Here is a 21,257-nt window from a genome sequence, read left to right as displayed (position 1 = left end):
ACAGGGAAGAGGCGGTGCACAACGAAATTTTTTTATTGCAGCATATTGTACATAAATTTATCTATTAAACATGAACTTGTAGCAAAAGTGACAAATACATAGAAACCCATAAAAGAGATTTTAACAAAATGCTCAAAATTAGCATTGAGGAAGTGCAAATCATACACAACAATGGGAAAGGCCCAAGCTTCATTTAATTGCTAACCCAGACATTTAGTACCTCATAATCACCAGCGCTGTTTCACATTAATATCGCAAAACATGACTAGGTTCTCGAAATGTCAAATCATTCTATAGCAACCGCTACATAGAAGATGCATGCCAAGCTGTTTTATGCACCACATGCTTAAACAGCTTATTTTATGGTTAATCCTGGTAGCAATGTCTCCGCTAATAGATACTAGATCCTCACAACTTATTCAGGGAAGCTAAAAATGAAGTATTAGCCTTTCAAGCAGGAAAAGGACTAGTAAGTGATAAAGGTCGCATTCTGAAAGCCTTCAAGAGCATAAACTACTGGTTATTGTTGTTGCTGTTGTCGTTGCTGTTGTCGTCGGAGATATCACTCTGGACTGTATCCTCTGTAGTAGCATTATTCCCATCTATAAGCAAAACAGAATTTCACTGAATAAGCTGCGACTGGCTTTTATTGACCTTTAAAGGAGAAGAAATTTCTAAATAACACTAGAAAACTCAGATGTACCTTCATTCTCATTAGATGCATAGGGTGAGCGGCGAGAACGCGCTTGCTGATGCGTAGGCTGAGAGAAACATCAATGCCAAACAAAGATGTTACACAGTGCAGAAGTAGATGTTAAAGCAAAAATCAGTAACTAGCGAATGAAAAGTTTTGGTAGCAAAAAGGAAAAATAAACTTTTGAAAATGAAAGGTACTTATAACCACAGTTGTAAGGACTGGAATCGGACATTGACTTGGTTGGATCGCTCTTTTAGTAATACATGTTTAACATTATCAAATTTGATAAACTTATGGTTTTGCATATCAAAGCTAACATTATATTGATCAATTTTTTAATAATAACACAATAGTATGTTATTAAGTATTAACTAAACATTTTCAACACATAAATACAGCTTATTAGCAAGAAATATAAAATTATATAGAACTATAGAAGTCAATCCATTTGATAAATTAACAATCACAATTTTAAAACACTACTTATTAGATATATCAAAGACTACAACTTTTAGCATAACTAAATCATTTATATTTTCCCAACTATTATTAACAATAGGATAAAAAATCCCTTAAGATAAACAATAGAATAACTAAATATTAAGGATAATTAGGCAACTCTGCAAACATAAGTGACCTGATCGATTCACCAAAAAACAGCTGGGTTGCATGGACAGCCATTTAAACCGCCGGGTAAGCGGGTGTTTTTTCTAGATCAGTTCCATTTCAGCTTTGATGTTAAAACTGAAACAACTTTATGGCCTATTCCCCATCCGACCACCAGGTCCGGCTATGATAACTATGCTTCTAGCTAACAAGGTTGGAGGGACTAGAAAAATACCTGCAATTTTGGGCGAAGTGCCTCAAGGGGTCCTTTTGGTTTGTTAGGATGTGCTCCTTGCTGTCATCAGTCCATTAGTCAAACAAAAGTAGATAGAGATACAAACTTAGAATCCACACTTGGTCTTGAGAGCTACAATTACATCAAACTTAGCTAAAGAACACAATTTCAAATTTAAAGTACCTTGCCTAAAGCCCAATCAGCAGAATCAAAGTATGCCCGCTCATGGTCCTGGACAAAATATTTCTGATTGTTATATCTAAAAGGGATAGGAAAAAAGAGCACCTATCTTCTCAGCTTTATGCATCTGTACATAGGAATCGTCAATAAAAACACTAATCAGGTCAAACTGAAATTAAATGATAATAATCACCTTGGATATAAGTGGAGGCTTTCTAGGCAAAATTCCACCATACTTTTTCTTCACTGCTTCCTCCTGCTAACAGATGGTCACATCAGAATTTGCAGTTCACTGATCTACCCTTGAAATGCAAAACAATATATCTAACCACATGATTGAAGTTACATTAACACCTCGATATATTTGAATCCAGTACACGTGGACAGGAAATGTGGGAATGCTTAATAATAACCACAACAGATTAAAGAGGGAAAAGTTTCACCTCCTCCTTGGCTGAGGGCATCCCACTCCCTTCAGTTTTGTCCACAATTTGTGTTCCCTCCTCAGCAACATGACCATCAAGCTGCACTTCGCCAGCATCGGCAGACATAGTGCACTGAAAAACATCCAAGCAAATTGCAATTGCAAATCTATCATTTATAAATTACTGCTCCTAAGGAAAACTGATGAACTGAACTTCTGAAAGAAACAAACACTAGAATTTTTTTTTCCAAATAGGCTAGAGTTGAGGCCTTTGACGCCTAGCAGGTAAAGTTCTAGAATGAACTACTCCACCGGAAGCAAGATGAGTTTGTGGGCATCAAGAATATTAGAAATTTTTTTATCTTCCTCAATAAATTTCCCCTAATATATGAGAAACTTATATATTTTTAAGGTGGATTAGAAAACAAGTGGGGCATAATGCTCGTTTTTACTCTTTATTCCTTTCGTACACTTTTTTTTTGGGAGGTGGGTGGTTATATATTTATATTTCCTACAACGAAAGAATATAGGGTTCTGCAGATCTAGTTAAGCTCCTGGTTAGATCACAAGATTAAAGCAGTGATAAAAGTAACCTTCAAGCTCCAATCTTTTTCCCCTAGAGTATCAAGTTTTAAGTAGACTTTTTCATATCTTTATTCTCAAAATTTCTAGAGAATTTGCATGTAGAATTAGTTCTCACATTTTACATAAGAAAGTGCAGATTGCAAATTGATAAATAGTTTACAGCTTTACATAATCGAGAGTTCTAAATTTATTCCCATTTACAATGTCATCAAACAACTTAATGGTACATTAGGCCTGCATACAATTTTCAGTTCAATTACTACAGAATGCAATCTTTATAGCATTATGTAACCAAAACTAAAAGAAAATTCTTTCCTATTCAATGCAACAATGTTACTACCTAAATGTCTCTAAACATGTCTACCTGATCTGCCTTTCTTTAAATATTCCATTTTTCAAAGAGGAAAATGCAAGTCCCTATATTCCAGAAATGCCACACACTCATACTTAGTCTTTACTTTGCTTATCATTTCTTTTTTCTTCTGTATGAGTATCCTTCTGGGGGGGAGTTTGAAAGGTTGATCTTGGTTTGTGTGATTTAAACTGACGTTTACCTATCCATGAATGGGTGATTAGTTCTTCCCAAGTGATCATAAGGGAGGATTCATAACCTTTTCCCCAGAATTTGATCCTCCAAGCAAAAATACCTAAACTTTAAACAAAAGAGGCTAAAATATCAAGTATAGCTAGACATGGAGCAAGAACAAACTTTTCCTATTAATAGAACAATATGATCTATGAATCACCTAATGACTTATATTAAGCACCCTTGGCAACACTTTGTAAGATAGGGCTACCTTGAATATGTGGTCGAGCCACATCTTAGATACACAAATACCTGCTTAGGGCAAGTATATTAGAGACTTGGAGAACAGAAAACTGGAATCCTAGTTTCAAAATACTTTAATTGTTAGGCATTACATATCCATCCTACAATGCTTAGGCATGGAATGATGGAATGACAATGATAATAATTATGGTGCCTAGTGTGGGTCTATGGTTCTTGTCGTATATCACAAAGATGGTCCAACAAATAACTTGCTGGATTTCAAGGGGTAAACAGCTGAGATGAAAGGTGGATATACATGAGAAGCTCTTTCTCTCTTAAGAGTAAAGAATCTCGGAATCATAATGCTAGAGTTATACAGACAGTCAAAATTACTACTTAAAGCCAACTACTACACAATCAAAAACCATTCCATCTGCAATCCTATTAATAATCTTTTGTAGTCATAAGACTAAAAAAAATTCTCATTGCTTGCCAAAGAATAATTGTTGAATTCATCCTCATTAGAGACCCATGTAATTTAAACCTTAAAGCACTTTTAGTTATAAAGTAAATGAATGAAATGATTGGTTTGGACCAAAATGGACCGCCCCAAACAGATTGCTGTTTAATTTGCTCTCATTGAGCACTTATCCACCAAATGATCACCTAAATCCAGTTTGCCCATTTGCCAGAATAGTTAGTGGCTCCAAAAAAAAGTAAGAGAAAACAAAGCACCCAATTCCAACAGACCTAGAGGACAACTTAGACTAATAAGATCTTACTCCTTAAAAGTCAAATATGAATCAGCACCAACAAATGAACTAATTCACAAAATTCTCAATTTGTTCGTCAAATTCCATTTTCCCAATCGTGTTATCAAGTATCAATACAGCCCCCATTGAGATAGATCATGGCAATTGTTCTGAGTCCTATTTGGTTATTAGACTTAATATGGAAATAACCTATGATAAACTGAGTTGAGATGTTGTTTTACTGGTTTTAGATAAATTGAACTTCCCTGCTAAACGGGAGCAACGGAAAAATGCTTGTATTTCTACCTCTCTACATGCATTTCTTTTAATCGATCACCTTCTCACTAGTTTGATGGTTAGGCAAGGTGGCCGGCTATCACCCTTCTTAGTTATTTTGCAACCAAATTTTTACGCTATGATAATGAGAATATGCTATCTAGTTATCTTGATGGTTTTTCTATTAATGATAATATGAAAATCTGTCACTTATTGTATTTGATAATGTTTAATTATTACTAAAGCTACAAGACACAACTACTTGATTTTAAAATGATATTACGGATTCTTATCATGTTTTGACTCATCAGGTTAATAGGGCTAAATCGGCTTTCTATATCCGTAAGTGGTCCAACCCTATCCTAGGTCGCAATATGGAGTCTTGGTTAAATGTGCTTATGGGGTCTAGTGGTCTACCCTTTCTTTTATGTTGGGGTCTTCATTTCGCTTCCCAAGCCTATATCTACCAATTGTGTTTCTATCTTGTCTGGGGCTAATGGTAAGTTTGATAATTGGAAGTATAGCACCCTCTTAGGTCAGGCGTTCTGCTCTTATTAAATCTACCCTCCATGCTCTGCCTACTAGTCCCTTGCTTGTTTTTCTGTTCCGTTGGCTATTGATGGTAAAATTAATTAAGTTTGTTCGGTCCTTTTTGTAGAAAAAACAAGTCCTGGTAAGTGGTTTGCATTTGGTTGACTAGCAATCCGCCTCCCCGAGGAGCTTGATGGGCTCGCTGTCTAGAACTCCGGGATAGCTGCTGGACTATGCCCAGTCCTCGTGCTTTTGATATATTGCAGGGCTGCCCCAAGGCTTAAGTCCACTAATTACTTGCCAAGTTCGGTTTCTATCATCCCTGAAAAAACCCTTAATAACAGAGCTAAGAAGTCTCACCTTTTTAAGCTCTATCACTCAACCTTTGTTCAGATGAGGCTCGGCCTCCACAAACTTTCGGCCCATGAGGGCCAAGGGCTCTACAGTCTACACAAGGCTGTAGACCAGAGAGTGGTATGACTTTCCTTCACAAGAAAATGTTTAATAAGCACATGCTGCACATCATGGCCGTTAGAGTTGAAAGCAGCAAGGGAAGGCCATGGCATAGACCTAACATGAGTGACAGATTTGGCCCAAAGCCAAGAATAAAATAGCATCGATTTTTGGCTTCAACCGTTCTTTATAATTTTTCAAAAAAATGGGGTTTATCGGAATCGGACTCATAATATGCCATCATAGAATTATTCCAATTCTTGTCCAACCTATGATTTTCCTTTTGACTATCCTTGCAATATTTTTATTCAAAAAAAGTTATTCTCAAACCAATTATAGATGTATGTGGACCAAAAAAACAAGTTCCCATTTGGGCTCCAGATTAATAATATCTCATTGCATCGCATTTGGATATGCTGCCAAATCTGCCTTCACGCTGCACATAGCGGATAGACTAGATTAATATACCCAGATAAAATCATTAATCCGGACACGAATAAAGGTAGCAAGCGAATCCCACCACTACCTTATCACTTTCCTCTAATTCAATTTCTTGACCCTATAACTGCAGGTTAGAAGATGATGCATCGCAGAAAGAATAGTATGATGAGCTATTTTTAAGATGTGAAAAAGGTGGTTGCGGCATTTTGTTGAACAAGTTGAGTGCAGTTGTGTTTGTTCCTTGTGTCGACGTCTATAGGGGGAGCACTTATATTTGATAATGATTGAGAATGGAATTTGATGGACAAATTGAGAATTATGCAAATTAGTTCAATTGTAGATGCTAATTCATATTCGTCTTTTAAGGAGTAAGATCTCATTAGTCTAAATTGTCCTCTAGGTCTGTTTGGAATTGGGTATCTTCTATGGTGGAAACCCCAATAACACCATATGCAAAGCAAAACGTTTTTTGGCCCTTGCCTAACAAACCGGTGCAAAATTTCAAATGTCTTTTTATGTGCGACGTGGTACCTTGCTTAGGAATATTAAATACTGAAGGGCAAGTATTACATCGATACTTTTCAACTTCTTTTCCATTTTCTTTCACCTTAATCTGCTTGACATAAAACCACACAAGTTCTTCTTTTCCCTTTCATTTGACTAGCACTTTATCCTTCTATATTAGTTTCATAACTCTCTTATTCATCAATATCAATTTCAATAGATACATTTTCACTAACATTAGATGATTGAGAAAGATCCTTAGTTACTGAATCTGACATCTACATAGACAAAACAAAAACAAAAACAAAAGTACTACTTAACTTTTAATTTAATACTAGTAGTTAGAAAACCAAGTTATCATAGATTAGACCAAATACAAAATTAGTAAATTGCTATTTGAAACACAAGTCTTCACATCATCACATGCAACAATAAAGAAAAAAAAATAAAGAATTGATTAGCTACAATTAATTGACGCATCAATAAGCACATTAAGATGTAAAAAAATTATTAGCTATCTATCATGCTATTCTCTCACATGAATTTACATAATGATCTAAAAATAAAGGATTAGCTACAATAAATTGACTGACAGCATGTAAAAGGAATTGATTAGCTACAATTAATTGACACATCAGTGAGCACATTAAGATGTAAAAAAAATATATATTAGCTATCTATTATGCTATTCTCTCACATGAATTTACATAATGATCTCAAACAAAGGCTTAGCTACAACAAATAACTGACAGTGATCACATTAAAATGTAACGAATATTATTAATTAATGTTTAAAAAAACCTCTTGCCGACGGAGGATGAGATTTGCCGGAGGAGGAGGCCTGAGGTTCCCGACGGAGGCGGCTTGAGGATCCCAACGGAGGAGGGCGCCGGGAGGAGGCTAGGTGGAGGAGGACGAGGACGAGGCGGCGGGCCGGCGGCTTGAGGAGGAGGACTCGAAGGCAGAGCGACTGTCCGAATGACAGGAATTGGGACTTTGAAGAGAACTAGGGTTGTGTGAGTAATGCTCGGTTTATATACCGAGCCTATCGAGCCGAGCCGGCTCCGGCTCCGGCTCCAGCTTTTGGTATGTGACTTTCCAAGCTTACCTTCCTGGCGTCCTTCATGTCTCCCACTCACTTTTCTTCAGTAGTTTTCTCTAAGAAAGTGAGTTGGCCTTTTGCAACATCCGGAAGGCCTAAGATTCCCAACGCGTTATCCTTAGATCTGGACTCCACGCACCTGATCCTGGCCCGTACTCTGACCCATTGGGCCTCTCTGGCTTAGCACCACTTTAAGTTAAACGTGTATGGATCCTTCTCTACGGTGAGGTCCTTTCTCTCTAGCTCGGTCTCTCTGCTTGCACTCTTGAGAGGGGCTTCTTTCTCCATTATCCTCGTCCAATTTGACCATCAACCTCTTATCCATACTTTCGGTGGCAAAATGCATCCTCCTAAGCGTTTATATCACCTCATTGAACATATTCAAACTCTCTTGTGCAGTTTGAGTATCGTCAATATTGCCTTTATTTACCTCAATGCCACTGTGGTCCCTAATGGCCTTGCTCGAATTGGAAAATAATTTCCTTTTTCTGCTATATCGTCCTTGTATGTAAGGACTCATATAAAATATGTTGTTAACTCGTCACCTACTCTAAAAATTTAATTTATTATAAATAATAATTTTTATATATTATGTTTAATACTTCCTCTTGCCTTAACGGTGAGATATTTTGATAAGATTAATAAGTGCTGTTGATTAATCAACACCATAATAATTGATCAACTACTCTAAAATTAAAATTATTATAAAATAATAGTTTTTATATTTTATATTTAATAAATGTGCCTTTCTTTTGAGATAATATAATATATATTTTTTAACATAATAGTCTACGTGGCATCGATTAAGTATTCATATATAAGAATAAGGATTGTTTTTATTTACACCTTGTATGTTTAGATTACATATTGTTTGTATGGTACATTATTATTTTAGTAGTTGTAAATTGCTCACAAGTTAAGTAAAAAGAAAATTAAAAATAAACGCATAAGGCTCGACGAAGGGATGCGACATTTCGAGTTCAATCAACTAACCAATTAACTATTCTAATAAAAAAATTTGGACTTGACCCGCACGCGAATTGAACTGAGTCAGATGGTGCGCGTGTGTGAGTTAAGTTGTATAGTACTCTTTACCCATAAAATATGTATCATTTTTTAGGGCTCAAAGCCCATAAGAAATTTGTCACTTATATACCATACTAATATCATTAATAAAGTACTAAACTCATTTCTCTTTTATTTTTCATTTGTCATGATATCCATTTTAGAAACAATTTTGATTCACTTATCTTCATAGATTTCACTAAGTGATATATAACAATAAAGTACTCTTTGAGCTAAATTAATTTTACCACTAAATCATCATTAATAATGTGTGGGTCCTACTTAGAAACTAGCTCAAAGTTAATAAAAATTCATATCAAATACATAAAATTTTAAACAAAAATATCTAAATTAATTTTAATTAATTGGTTATTCAAAATTATAGTTAAGATAAATAAATCGAACAATTAGATTATTTACGATATAATTTAAACTTATAACCTCTAATGTGAGTTAGGTTGACTCAACTACTAGGCTATAATCGAGAGATATGCATTTATGTTAGTACTGTTCTGATATGCATGTATCAAGGTTAGGTTTTCTTTTATTCTCTTATTTCACTTTGATTATCATCATCCTGTGTAGCTTTTAGTGCTACATCCAAATCAGTCAACTACTTTGCATTATTTTCTGATGTTGATCAGTCTACTCTTGGAAACCTCCATTTTTTGTGGTACGTGTCTTTCGCCGCCCTCAATGCCCATCTTAGCTCTAGGATGGTCAATCATGGCCAGACAGCTCTTCTTTCTCTCTTTTTGACCAAGTATCGAGTGAGACATCGGTATAGATTTGAATATTATCTTTGATTCGATGGAACTTATACTAAACAAGCATCCAATTCCTTCAACTAATCAACATTACAATAATTTGTTGAAAAGAATTAAGATATAATATAGGGAAATTTTACTTTTATTAGTGCTTAAAACTACTGTGGTGTTAAACTTTTTCCATTTCACTCTGAAATATAAAATAATTCTAATATTAATATAATATTATAATAAATACAGAATATAGGGTCTTTTCAATAATTTATCAGTGGTTGTTTTTGTATAATTTAAACTTTTGGGCCAATTGAATATTTAATTAGTTAAAAGATTAATAAGTTTAAAATCAAAAACCTAAACTTCACGTATCCTACTCCAAAATCCAAACAGTCGTCCGTCACTTTTCCCGATCGGCATCAAATAGTACGTACGACTTGGTCAACTCCAACAAATCCGTCATCTTATATATGATTTTGATTATTATTTTATACATAAACAGGTCGTCTAACTAAGATTTGTTAGGTTGGATTTGAAATTCGAAAAGAAAACTGGTATTTTAGTAAAAAGGAAATTAAATTAGAGAGAGGAGAAAAACTATTCCACTTAGTCATAGGGTGGTAAAAAATCAATCTGGTAAAGAAGGGAATTTGTTGCTTACTAAGGAGCTAATTATGGGGGTAGTTGATTATTGTTTGGGTTAGATTAAATAATCTATTATTATTATTTTAATCACTCTTTCAAATATGTTAATCCAATAATAAAGCAATAAATCACACAGGTGCTCCCAAGTCCTCCTCCCGAGACTTGGAAAACAAAAAAGTTACTACGTTTTGCGTTTTAGCCACCGAAGCCACGAACAAGTTCATTAGTGCCAGTTCTGGTGCGCTTTTAATGCAAAATGTGAACAGAGACTCGTGGTTGCCCGTCCCTTATTCCCATCTTCCATTATTACTATATATGTACTTTTTTTATTTTTTTTTTGTGTGGATAAAAGGTATATATGTACTTCATCTCTGCAGTATTCCATTACTAACCGGGGAGAGAGAGAGAGAGGGAGAGAGGGAGAGAGGGAGAGAGGGAGAGAGAGATGGTGTTTCCGAGGAGTGCTGTACCAAAGATACTACTCCACTGGTTGCTCACATGTTACAGAGCAGCGAGGAGGGTAAGGAGCTATGGATTCCTCCACAAGATTAATCCTTCAAACCTATACCAGGATCCTAATCCCTTGTACGCCAGTGTGACCAAGTGCTCGTTGGAAGGGAGAGGAGCGCAAACTTTGCTATGTGACATCCAAGGAAGCCTCTTGGGATCTAAATCTCCATTTCCTTACTTCATGTTGGTGGCATTTGAAGGTGGTGGCCTTTTAAGGGCTCTACTTCTGCTGCTATGTTATCCAGTTGTATGGGCCTTGGGCCAGAATGGAGAGGCTAGTTTAAAGATCATGACCTTTTTCACCTTCTTTGGGTTAAGGAAGAAGGACATGGAGCTTGTAGCCAGAACTGTGCTGCCGAAGTTCTACTTGGAGACCCTCCATTTTCAAGCCTACGAGCTCTTGGCCTCTAATGGACGCAAAGTGGTGATCACCAGTTTGCCTAGAGTTATGGTCGATAGCTTTTTAAAAGAGTATCTTTGTGTTAATAAAGTGGTTGGAGCCGAGCTCCAGGTGGTGAAAGACTGCTACTTTGCTGGGCTCATCTCTGGCTCGTATCTCTCTTACAAGCAAAAGGCACTCGAGGATCTCTTTGGAGAGGCCAAGGCTGATGTGGGTCTTGTGAGCTTTTCTAACCCAAATGATCACCTCTTCATTCCCTACTGCAAGGCAAGCCACTTCTTTCTCTCTCTTTCTTTCTTTCTTTCTTTCTTTCCTCATTCTTCACAGTCAACAATATTTCAGGAGGTGTATGCGGTTGCAAAGTGCAGCAGTGGCGTAAGCTCTACGATGCCGAGAGAAAAATATCCAAAGCCTCTAATATTCCATGACGGCAGACTAGCCTCCCTTCCCACCCCTTCGTCCGTATTATCCCTCTACTTATTCCTCCCCATTGGACTTATCCTCGCCTTTATCCGGATCACCTCCGGACTTATCCTCCCTTACAAGTTCCAGTACGCCGTCGTCGCCATCACCGGCATGCGCTATCGCGTCGACGGCCTCCGACGACCCTCCGTTCCCGGCGCTAACGGCGGCAAGGGCGCGATCTACGTTTGCACCCACCGGACGCTGCTCGATCCCGTCATGCTCAACGTAGCGCTGCAACGGTCCGTGCCGGCCGTCACGTACAGCCTCAGCTGGACGTCGGAGATCATCGCACCGATGAGGACGGTGAAGCTGACGAGGGACCGGGAGCGCGACGCTGGGATCATGAGGGGTCTGCTGGAGGTGGGCGACCTAGCAGTGTGCCCGGAGGGAACAACGTGCCGCGAGCCGTATTTGCTAAGGTTCAGCCCACTGTTCGCGGAGTTGGCGGACATGATCGAGCCGGTGGCGATGGACGTGGCCGTGGGGACGTTCTACGGGACGACGGCGAGCGGGCAGAAGTGGCTGGACCCGGTCGTGTTCATGATGAATCCAATGCCGGGTTATCGGGTGAAGTTCTTGGGTAGGGTGTCGGAGGAGATGACTCGGGCCGGGGGTCGTAGCGCGGCGGAGGTGGCGAACCTGATACAGAGGCAGCTGGCCGACGCGCTGGGGTTCGAGTGCACCGGGTTGACTCGGAAGGACAAGTACTTAATGCTGGCTGGTAATGCAGGGGTGGTAGGGGAGAGGAAGCAATAGGTGCAGCGCTGCAAGATATTTAATAAGTTTCTGCCAGTAACCAAGCCTAGATGTGTGATCTCTGTTTGTTTCTTGGTTAGATTACTTCTACGTTATTTCCTTTCTTTGTTACGTCCAATCTATAATAAAATCAGGGCCTCGTTTGGTCCTCTCGTGCACATATATATATATTTTTTTAATTTCCGAATAAATTTATGTTAACCTCTTAAATATAAATTAAGTACCTTTAAGTATTTTAATTATTTTTTACTAATAATAAGTTTTACTTAGAAAATATACATAATTTTATCATAGTCTCCGCTTATAATAAAATTTTATGCATAATTAATTAAGTGATCTATCTTATAAACTAGTGTAACAAAATGTACATAAACGTGCGTTTGATTATAAAATATTTTTTTTTAAAAAAAAAGAAGAAAAGAAAAAGATAAGAGAGGCAAGGGTTTCTTTCATTCATTAGAAGATTAAAAACTCTCAGAATTCATCACCTACATCCAAAATTAAAAGCCAACATTAAAAGCCTCAAACCACCCAACAACCAGCTAAAACTATGTAGCCAACCTAAAACACATCAACAGCGACCAGCTAACTTGCTAGCAATAGCATACGACTCCGCAAGCATTTAAAAAAGGGTTTAGAAAACCCTACAGGCCTTCACCACCAAACAAAAAACATTACCACAAAACAACGGTCAAGTTTAAATTCAAAAAGCAACTGAAAATTTAAAAATGCTAGCACTCTCATCATCAATCATCGTGCGTCTAAAATTGATATATTTTTCCTTTCTAAGAGTTAAAAAGTGTTAATATACTACCAAAAAAAAAAAAAAAAGAGAGGTCTCTGTGGAAGGAAATAGATGGTAGTTTATTAAGGGTTTGTGTATCTACAAAGGCTGAGGGAAAGTCTTATGACCCACTCACTTCATCTCCATCAATCACATATGAAAGCAATCAAGGATGTGATGGTACGGTAGATATGAACTACCTCAACTTAAAAACACCCACCTACATTTTGTCCTTCTTCAACTGCTTGTTAGGCGACCACGATCCACGATCCGCGATCCACGATCGAGTCTGTTTGACTTCATTCTATCAAACTGAATTAGATACCTTCAAATTCAGTTTACCTTCCGTCTTTTGATTTCTCCTAGGATGGATATACTTGGTGGTTTGAGATTTATTTTATTAAGCTTGTGATTTTTCTTTTTAATACATTATTGAGTTTAAACTAAGTACGTATAATGCTTTTTAATACATTATTATTTTTTCTCCTCTAATCTAACAGTTAAAATTAAATAATACTAAATAAAATTATCCATTAATTTTATCAATGGAAGAAATCTTTTTCACTTCGAATAACGGTGAAGCTACAATGGTCCTTCAAGGAATCAAGGAGCTCATTAAGAGATCGGACAGCACTATCAGATGGTTCTAGAGTAACTGTAGCTATGCTATTAAAGCAATTAATGGCTATGACAGATCTACGGGAGGGAGGATTCGTTCAATCGTAGAGGATTTCCTTTTATTCTTCTTCTATATAAGGATTTTTTGTTATTCGAGCCGACGTCGGTTGTGCCATTCAGCATCGTGTTTCGTATGCTTGGCTTGGGCTAGATCTCCCTTAGATCAAATTTATCATCATTGTTGTCAATGAACCATGATTAGCATTGATGGTAAGGGCTCAAGGGCCATTTAAATGGAGTTTTATGTAGTGATTGGAACAAGCCATAGTTGAATTAAAGAAATCATTCTGGGTGTCTATTGCCTCCGTTTGGTGCATTTCTTGCTGTCATGGCACGTCAGTAACAGAGACAAAACATTTCTCATGTTGATTTACCTATATCAAACATTAGTATCTTATGTCTAGCTATTTCTTTACCATAGCAAGTGCATACAATGCAAATTTAGAGAGACATCCATGCTCAATGTGATGACAAGTCGTAAGAGAGAGAGAGAGAGAGAGAGAGAGAGAGAGAGAGAGAGAGAGATGACGAAAAGATTACATGAAGATAAAGAATTTTTTGCTGTCAAGTAATAATACTGGTAAAAGATATTTTATTAGAACTGCTGGCAGAAAGAAAAGCACGATCCAACTCATACAATGAAGTAAGAAGTCCAGGAAATATTACCGCGGGAGAAAGCATATTGATAACATGAAACTATATCAAGCAGTATGCTGCTTATTCCGGGTACATATTATCTAAGGTAAATAGGTAAGAACATTGCATTATTGATGTCTTCTTTAACTGCACCCTTTACTGCCTGCTTCAGTAGAGGTCTTCTAGGTCCAACCAAAATCAGAATAGGAAGAAGCAGGGCACAAGCGCGACGCAGATGATGCCCAAGGTTGCGACGATGGCTCCTTGATCAAATGCCCTTCGCAAGCTTCCCACCCTAGAGAAATGTTGGAAAGCTAAATATCCAGCTATGGCCAAGGAAACAATTGCACCACCTTGAGTTCCTCTGTTTATGAAGAAGAAAAAAGGCAGCAATGTGAGACATGAATTTAGATGTTTGATTGAATGGTAAATGTATAAGCCAATTCAATGGAAGCTCTTGTTCCATCTGATGTTCACTAGCCGTCACCATTCCCTGAAACCAAGACTTTCAAGGTTTATTTTAGTAGTGTTCATCATCATAGAATTGATTTGGACCATTTTCAAGTGACTTCTTTACAATAGGAAGGTTAAGAAAATATACACCTTTCATTTTAATTCTTTAAAAAAATGAAGACAGGTTTCCTAATAAGTATTATCGATGCTAATAGCAGTCATAGTATAGCATGATAGCACAAATATTTCCATAAAACAAGTTGAAGTTCCATAATAGAAGGATAGAGTATTACTCATGGTTTAGCATGTACCAACCTTAGGGTCAATGCTTGATATGGAGCTACGATCACAAGCAGCATTGTCAAGAAGGGAAGATCCAATTCACCTATATCATTTAGGAGAATACATATTGATACTCAGTACATGAAATTTGAGCAGAAAATTTGTTGAAATGGAAAACTGCAGAAAATGGCCAAAATCTTAAGTTAATCTTTACCCGTGAAGCATACCTGGAATGAAGTAGAATAGACGAACCAGAAGTGCCAGGAAAGCAGTCCACATACCATATTCACCCCTGAGAATAAGCAGCGCATTATAACCAGGTATTGTGGAGAAGCTAAATTTCACATCTAGGAACCAAATTTGGATTATCACAGAATGTCTTTTCTTTTTTTCTTTCTAAACTAATCTGAGATACAAATTCTTTTAGTGTAAGCTGTACGATTTAGTTAAGCAAATTTGCTTCTCACTTGATCCATGATATGATACTTTCGGGAGCTTGCAGAGCAACCAGTGGAACAAGAAATGATTTCTGGATGGCTGTGCCTTTGGCAAGCATCAGAACTCTGCAGAAAAAAAAGTCACCAGAGAAATCTTAAATCATATACATAGATGCACTCAGTTATTCTAGCATAAAAATATGCATAAGGTTTCAGTTATGTTACACTAGAAGATCATTCTGCATATCAATTTTCATCTTTCTATATAACTGTGTAGCAAGGCAGAATAAGGTAAAATAACAGATGCTAAGTAAGTTGGAGACCCTGTAATCCTTGAGATCACCATCTAATTAACTGCAGTATCTTGTATAAAAATGTTTAAAAGAGCAACCATAACCAATGGATAATTCAGCCTGTACCCAAGCCAATAATAACAGAAAGCTGGCTTGATATTACTTCAACTTTCTGGAAAAAAAGAATATATATATATATATATATATATATATATATATAATGGTAAAAAAGATCCAACAATCGTCAATCTCAAGAGGTGATAGAGACACCACTTGAGCATGCCCATTTTAACACAGAGTGAGCATTTCCCAGTTCTTCAAAAATTGACATGGCATTATGGCAATCAACAAGGTATAGAAGACACTAAGGGGCATGCTAAATTATACTTTGGCAGATTTACCAATGTAAGGGTCCGTTTGCACAAAGAAATGCAAAACTCATGAAAATGCAGAGTTCCTCAAGAAAATCTTGTCAAGTAGGAAATATTTCTTGAAGACTTTCTAGAGACCTTTTTGCAGGAAAAAAAAATCCCACGATACATACTCTTCCAACGAAAAAAAAAGAAAAAGAAAATAATCTACTTCCAACCAATCAGTTTCCATAACTCTCTTTCATCCACCACTGAGATGGTACAGGCCACCCGTATTGCAAGCAAGGGTTCGATTGACATGGTGGATTCCATGTGGACGGGGACAAGATGCTTCATGGTCAGTCACTCTCTCTAAGTTTTTCCTCCAATTTTTCCTATGAGTACCCAGACAACAAAACGTGGGTCATTGGAAAAAGAGTGAAGTGAAAAGGGTTGATATAGGTTACAGGGCCCCAACCTAGAGAGGTAAACTTTTGAGTGGATTGTATTCCAATAGATGTGTCAATCCCTTATGGAAATAAGAGATGAAATCTTCAGCAAACAAGATTTCAGTCGCATATGTCAAACCTCAAATATAACCCTTAAGTAAAAAGTGAAGCGTGTCCCTTTAACATGCACACAAGATTAACCTAAAAAAAAAGAAGGAAAAACACCGAAATAAGCTCCTTGTATAAACAATCACATATCCCTTGCTTATGTTTCTCCGTTTAAATCTTTCACAGAGGCATTACATCAAACAGAACAATGGCATAAAGTTCGAACCACAAACAAAGAGGAAAGCGAGAAGGTACAGAGATCAGAGCTCAAAAGTTCACGAAAACTCACGCAGCGGAAACTGCAGAGACCCACTGCAGCGTCACCGCAGTGACCGGTGGAGCGGCAAAGCAGACAGCTCCCCGGCCTCTCTTCCTCAAAGATCTCTCGGGCAAAACAACCCTGTGAGCTTAAAATAGCACCGACCCATATGAGAAAAAACTCCTCCACAACAAAACCAAAACGTAAAGGGAGGATTTTGAGGCTAGAATAATGGGTTTCAAGCAGTTCCATGTACATTACCTAAGAGAATTGGGCGCTGTACCGGTCGTGGTGATACCATGGAGAAGAGAACGTCTGGGAGCGTCATGTCTGAGCTTTGGATGGGGAATAGAATGTGGGAAAGAGTGGGAGAGGAGAGTGAATTGAAGAGTGGACATCGTTGCTTGCTGCTCTCCGCTCTAGCTTCGATTGGGGTAATTATAGAAACAGAGAGTGACGAAGTGGGATCGGGAAAGCGGAAGAGGGAAGAGACGAGCGACGAAGGCGAAATGTGACGATTGATGTATGTACACGTGGAGCTCCCTTTTCGGAATAGCGCTGATTTCGTGTCTATTTTACCGTGGATTCCGTCACCAAGATTTGACTCTGTCTCTGGAACTCTCCCTTGTTCACAGATCCTTTTTATTACCTTTTTTTTTTTTTAATTCCTTTTTTCTCTTCTGCTGAAATTTAGGGAAAATTTATGAGTTTGATCTGAATTCTGATAGAGTCTCAAAAAAAAAAGGGTTAGATCTGATACAATCATACAGGATTTCTGGAAAATAAAATAAATAATTCTTTGGATCTCTTATTTACCATCATTTTGTGGATTTATACTATTATTTTTGTAATATAGGAAAAGATTAAGGGAGAAATATTCTATTAAAACAAAATTATATTTATTAGAACACGGAAGATGGTTCATGTAGGATGATTGTGACAGTTGCGGTGTGGTTTTTTTTTTCTCTCAATTAAATATTATTCTTTAGATAATATCATTTTCACTAAATTAGTAGACTAGACTACTGGTATAAAATAGTTTCTGGAGCAAGAAAACTTGGAGCTTTGCAGAGATCCACCGATAAGCTTGTGATAAATAAGGCCATGATATCATTATATCTAAGCATAAGCGACATTAATTTGTTCGTAGAGCACGAAAGACGACACAATTTCTAGACAAATTTAACGAAGTTTTCCATCTATCCTACTCCAAGCTCTGAAATCTACTGCCTTCCATCTGCCCTGCTCTTCTTCAACTACACGCATAAACACAGCTGCCATAACCTGCCACAGCAACAATGGGCTAACGGTTAGCAACAGAACTAAATCAAATTGGGTCCCATCGGAGTGTTTTGATGGATTCAAGGACTCACTTGGGTCGGTCAGGACGATCAATCCCGAGTTCTTAAAGTAGCAGTTCCAGAAGTTCCTGCCCCTGGACTGGTAGTATAGGTTCATGGCAATGGAAGCATGGGAGATGAGGTTATCTGGGTAGAAGCAAGGGCAGCCTTTCTGCAGTACACTGCAGTCCACCTGAGAGCAAGCGTAGTTCAAGTTCGCAAGCAGAGTTGCATCATCCGAGGATGGCTTCGCCACACACCAAGTTTTCTGCAATCAAAGGAGTAAATTTCTTTTTCTTCTTGTTCCGCTTTTGTTATGATAAGAGATGGAGATATTTTACCTGTGCCTGCACCAACGTCATGGTTTTCCCTGCAAACGAGTGGGATGATTATATGATCGAGTGGAAACTCCATGACAGGAGAGACTAAGAGAGCATTTAGTACCTGAGAAGACTAGACAGAGTAGTAGCAGAGCAGAAGAGTAGGCCAACTTGGTGGGGAGTACTTGTCTGGCCATTGGTAAAAATCCTTGTGAAATGGTAATCAGGAGGAGTAGAAAGATGAAAGATTAGAGAGAGAGAGAGAGAGATGGTAGGGGAGAATGGAGAATGGTGGGATTTTATAAAGTGGGGAAGAGGAAGTGAAACGGCAAATGCAACGGCTATATTCTTGGCGCGGAGGTGGTGGGTAAATCTGGTAAGCGGAGGGGAGTCGAGAGCAGGTTGAAATAGAATAACGGGTCAATTTTGGGGACCCAACAGTCGCCATGGGAGGAAGATGATGAGTCGCAAGAAGACAAAGCGTGCTTAACTAATTCTAATTAATTAGCCTAAAACATTAGTTAAGTTGGCTTAACTTCTTAAAGGCAAAAGAAATTTATAGAGCAAAAGTAGATACGTACCGGAGCTAATTAAAAAAGCGTTTTAACCTGTGAGATATCTTATTGCACTCAAAGAAGCTAATCACGTATGAGACTTATCAGGTACATGTTGTATTTCATGTGTGCATACATGTTAATGACCTCCCTTAATACTTACTAGTTATACTCAGCAAAATATACTTGAGGGAAAAAAAAACAAAACAAAAGGGTGCCGCACTCTTATTCCACTTCGCTCCTTGCTGTAAAGTTAATCTCTTTAATCGCCAAGTGCAGCTTTTGCAACAATTTCTTAGTAGAAAGGTAAAAGGTTTATAAGAACAAGCGTGAGCCAACGGTGGACTGCCAACTATCTGGAAATTTCGTACAGTTGGAGCTGCAGAGATTCCTTTCAGTAAGCAGCCGTTTTACTAATTATAATATAGCATTTATGACACCCAAACCATCAATTATAATAGAAAATAATAACAATTAGTAACGATCTGGAAATTATTGGAAGCGTTAATGGGTTATACGAGAACGTTTCAGAGTGCAGCAATTAGTGTTTGGAGCAACCCAAATGCTCATATATATATATATATATATATAAAGATATCATTCTATCTCGGATCCGCACCTTTAGTTAACAAAAATCAAGCACTTCCAATCACGAGTCGTCGTGGAGATTCCAACCATAGCCATGCTAACTTATGGCTCACAATGTGCCACCTGTACGACCTCAAACCCCATCCACCAATCAACTTCAAGATACAGATTTTTGCAGATAACTACACCAATCCCTCTCCTCATCATAAATCACTCCACACCCCTACTCTTTGTTTCATCAAGCCATCCACGACTAGCTCATCTGCTCCTACTCCACTCTTACCTTCCGAATTCTCTCCGATGGCATCGATCATGGCCCTCTCCTCTCCCTCCCTCGCCGGCAAGGCGGTCAAGCTAGCGCCCGCCGCCTCCGAGATCCTCGGCGACGGCCGTGTCACCATGCGCAAGACCGCCGCAAAGCCCAAGACCGTCTCGTCCGGCAGCCCGTGGTACGGCCCGGACCGCGTCAAGTACCTCGGCCCATTCTCTGGCGAGGCCCCATCGTACCTCACCGGTGAGTTCCCCGGTGACTACGGCTGGGACACCGCAGGCCTCTCCGCCGACCCCGAGACCTTCGCCAAGAACCGCGAGCTCGAGGTGATCCACTGCCGGTGGGCGATGCTCGGGGCGCTCGGGTGCGTCTTCCCGGAGCTCCTCGCGCGCAACGGCGTAAAATTCGGCGAGGCAGTGTGGTTCAAGGCCGGTGCTCAGATCTTTAGTGAGGGTGGTCTGGACTACTTGGGCAATCCTAGCTTAGTGCATGCACAAAGTATATTGGCTATCTGGGCTTGTCAAGTAATATTAATGGGTGCTGTTGAGGGTTATCGGGTTGCGGGTGGACCGCTCGGCGAGATAACCGACCCATTATACCCCGGCGGTAGTTTCGACCCACTTGGCCTTGCCGACGACCCGGAGGCGTTCGCCGAGCTGAAAGTGAAGGAGATCAAGAATGGAAGGTTGGCGATGTTCTCTATGTTTGGATTCTTTGTTCAGGCTATAGTGACAGGCAAGGGGCCCTTGGAGAACCTGGCCGACCACCTCGCCGATCCGGTTAACAACAATGCTTGGTCTTATGCTACAAACTTTGTCCCAGGAAAGTGAGCAAATTAGGTTCTCCGTGTAAAAGAATGGAGTTTGTACTATTAGCATTGCAACAATACTTTTAATTGTTCCTTTTAATATCTTTCTCTGTCTTCTGGAATATACACTAATCTTATAAGTGACACTGTTAATGAATACCCACGTTTTATACTCCTAGCAGTATAAGTTTGAGAAGAACAAAAGAAAATTTTGAGAACTACGCAGTTTAGCTACTTCGGCAGTCGGTACCTGGCGGCCAGCCAGCCAAACAATCCAGCAGTTAAATGTACAAACAAAGACGTAAGATAAATTAGCTGCTTTAGCAAGATTAGATAACACAAGTAGATCAGTTTACAGCACAGCTATATGAAGACAACTTCATAGTAATAACTTTGTGTGAATAGTTCATTTCTGGAACAAGTGACGAACGATGGCAAACTCGTAGAGTAAAACATTCACTTGTAAATAACAGCCAAAAACTGCGTGTGC

The 21,257-nt window shown here is 38.5% G+C and overlaps 5 protein-coding genes across 5 annotated transcripts; 2 read left to right on the top strand and 3 right to left on the bottom strand.

Moving 5' to 3' along the window:
* Positions 1-162: 162 nt before the first annotated feature.
* LOC140759052 (uncharacterized) lies at positions 163-7,465 on the bottom strand. The gene is made up of 7 exons (XM_073095520.1): positions 7,255-7,465; positions 2,162-2,275; positions 1,912-1,974; positions 1,722-1,769; positions 1,539-1,598; positions 704-761; positions 163-602 (listed from the first exon to the last, which is right to left on the bottom strand). The coding sequence occupies exons 2-7, from the start codon at positions 2,267-2,269 to the stop codon at positions 514-516; spliced, it is 426 nt and encodes a 141-aa protein (XP_072951621.1). The 5' UTR covers positions 2,270-2,275; positions 7,255-7,465; the 3' UTR covers positions 163-513.
* A 2,746-nt stretch (positions 7,466-10,211) lies between these two features.
* On the top strand, positions 10,212-12,334 carry LOC140759040 (glycerol-3-phosphate acyltransferase 1-like). Its single transcript, XM_073095498.1, has 2 exons — positions 10,212-11,203; positions 11,279-12,334. The coding sequence occupies exons 1-2, from the start codon at positions 10,472-10,474 to the stop codon at positions 12,155-12,157; spliced, it is 1,611 nt and encodes a 536-aa protein (XP_072951599.1). The 5' UTR covers positions 10,212-10,471; the 3' UTR covers positions 12,158-12,334.
* Positions 12,335-14,188: 1,854 nt separating this feature from the next.
* Positions 14,189-17,451, bottom strand: LOC140759046 (cold-regulated 413 inner membrane protein 1, chloroplastic-like). The gene is made up of 6 exons (XM_073095510.1): positions 17,148-17,451; positions 16,917-17,027; positions 15,458-15,553; positions 15,218-15,282; positions 15,024-15,093; positions 14,189-14,619 (listed from the first exon to the last, which is right to left on the bottom strand). Exons 1-6 carry the CDS (start codon positions 17,282-17,284, stop codon positions 14,454-14,456), a joined length of 645 nt encoding a protein of 214 aa, XP_072951611.1. The 5' UTR covers positions 17,285-17,451; the 3' UTR covers positions 14,189-14,453.
* A 509-nt stretch (positions 17,452-17,960) lies between these two features.
* Positions 17,961-18,848, bottom strand: LOC140764621 (major pollen allergen Ole e 10-like). The gene is made up of 4 exons (XM_073103281.1): positions 18,671-18,848; positions 18,568-18,596; positions 18,260-18,494; positions 17,961-18,170 (listed from the first exon to the last, which is right to left on the bottom strand). The coding sequence occupies exons 1-4, from the start codon at positions 18,741-18,743 to the stop codon at positions 18,139-18,141; spliced, it is 369 nt and encodes a 122-aa protein (XP_072959382.1). The 5' UTR covers positions 18,744-18,848; the 3' UTR covers positions 17,961-18,138.
* A 1,067-nt stretch (positions 18,849-19,915) lies between these two features.
* On the top strand, positions 19,916-20,867 carry LOC140758466 (chlorophyll a-b binding protein, chloroplastic-like). Its single transcript, XM_073094687.1, has one exon. It carries the CDS (start codon positions 19,989-19,991, stop codon positions 20,787-20,789), a length of 801 nt encoding a protein of 266 aa, XP_072950788.1. The 5' UTR covers positions 19,916-19,988; the 3' UTR covers positions 20,790-20,867.
* Positions 20,868-21,257: the final 390 nt, after the last annotated feature.

This window comes from Typha angustifolia, chromosome 1 (assembly GCF_048772165.1).
Source record: "Typha angustifolia cultivar Huaian chromosome 1, ASM4877216v1, whole genome shotgun sequence".
Classification (NCBI taxonomy): domain Eukaryota; kingdom Viridiplantae; phylum Streptophyta; class Magnoliopsida; order Poales; family Typhaceae; genus Typha; species Typha angustifolia.
Note: the sequence above shows the minus strand (reverse complement) of the source record. Positions and strands in the feature narration are given on the sequence as shown.

Coding starts and splice junctions, on each gene's coding strand:
- LOC140759052 (XM_073095520.1), bottom strand. CDS start 2,269: ATGTCTGCCGATGCTGGCGAAGTGCAGCTTGATGGTCATGTTGCTGAG. Junction 1,770..1,911: donor AGCCTCCACTTATATCCAAG/GTGATTATTATC, acceptor TATTTTGTCCAG/GACCATGAGCGGGCATACTT. Junction 1,599..1,721: donor CTGATTGGGCTTTAGGCAAG/GTACTTTAAATT, acceptor GACTGATGACAG/CAAGGAGCACATCCTAACAA.
- LOC140759040 (XM_073095498.1), top strand. CDS start 10,472: ATGGTGTTTCCGAGGAGTGCTGTACCAAAGATACTACTCCACTGGTTG. Junction 11,204..11,278: donor TCTTCATTCCCTACTGCAAG/GCAAGCCACTTC, acceptor ACAATATTTCAG/GAGGTGTATGCGGTTGCAAA.
- LOC140759046 (XM_073095510.1), bottom strand. CDS start 17,284: ATGTCCACTCTTCAATTCACTCTCCTCTCCCACTCTTTCCCACATTCT. Junction 15,094..15,217: donor TCTATTCTACTTCATTCCAG/GTATGCTTCACG, acceptor TAAATGATATAG/GTGAATTGGATCTTCCCTTC. Junction 14,620..15,023: donor TATCAAGCATTGACCCTAAG/GTTGGTACATGC, acceptor CTTCATAAACAG/AGGAACTCAAGGTGGTGCAA.
- LOC140764621 (XM_073103281.1), bottom strand. CDS start 18,743: ATGGCCAGACAAGTACTCCCCACCAAGTTGGCCTACTCTTCTGCTCTG. Junction 18,597..18,670: donor ACTCTGTCTAGTCTTCTCAG/GTACTAAATGCT, acceptor ACTCGTTTGCAG/GGAAAACCATGACGTTGGTG. Junction 18,495..18,567: donor TGACGTTGGTGCAGGCACAG/GTAAAATATCTC, acceptor CTTTGATTGCAG/AAAACTTGGTGTGTGGCGAA.
- LOC140758466 (XM_073094687.1), top strand. CDS start 19,989: ATGGCATCGATCATGGCCCTCTCCTCTCCCTCCCTCGCCGGCAAGGCG.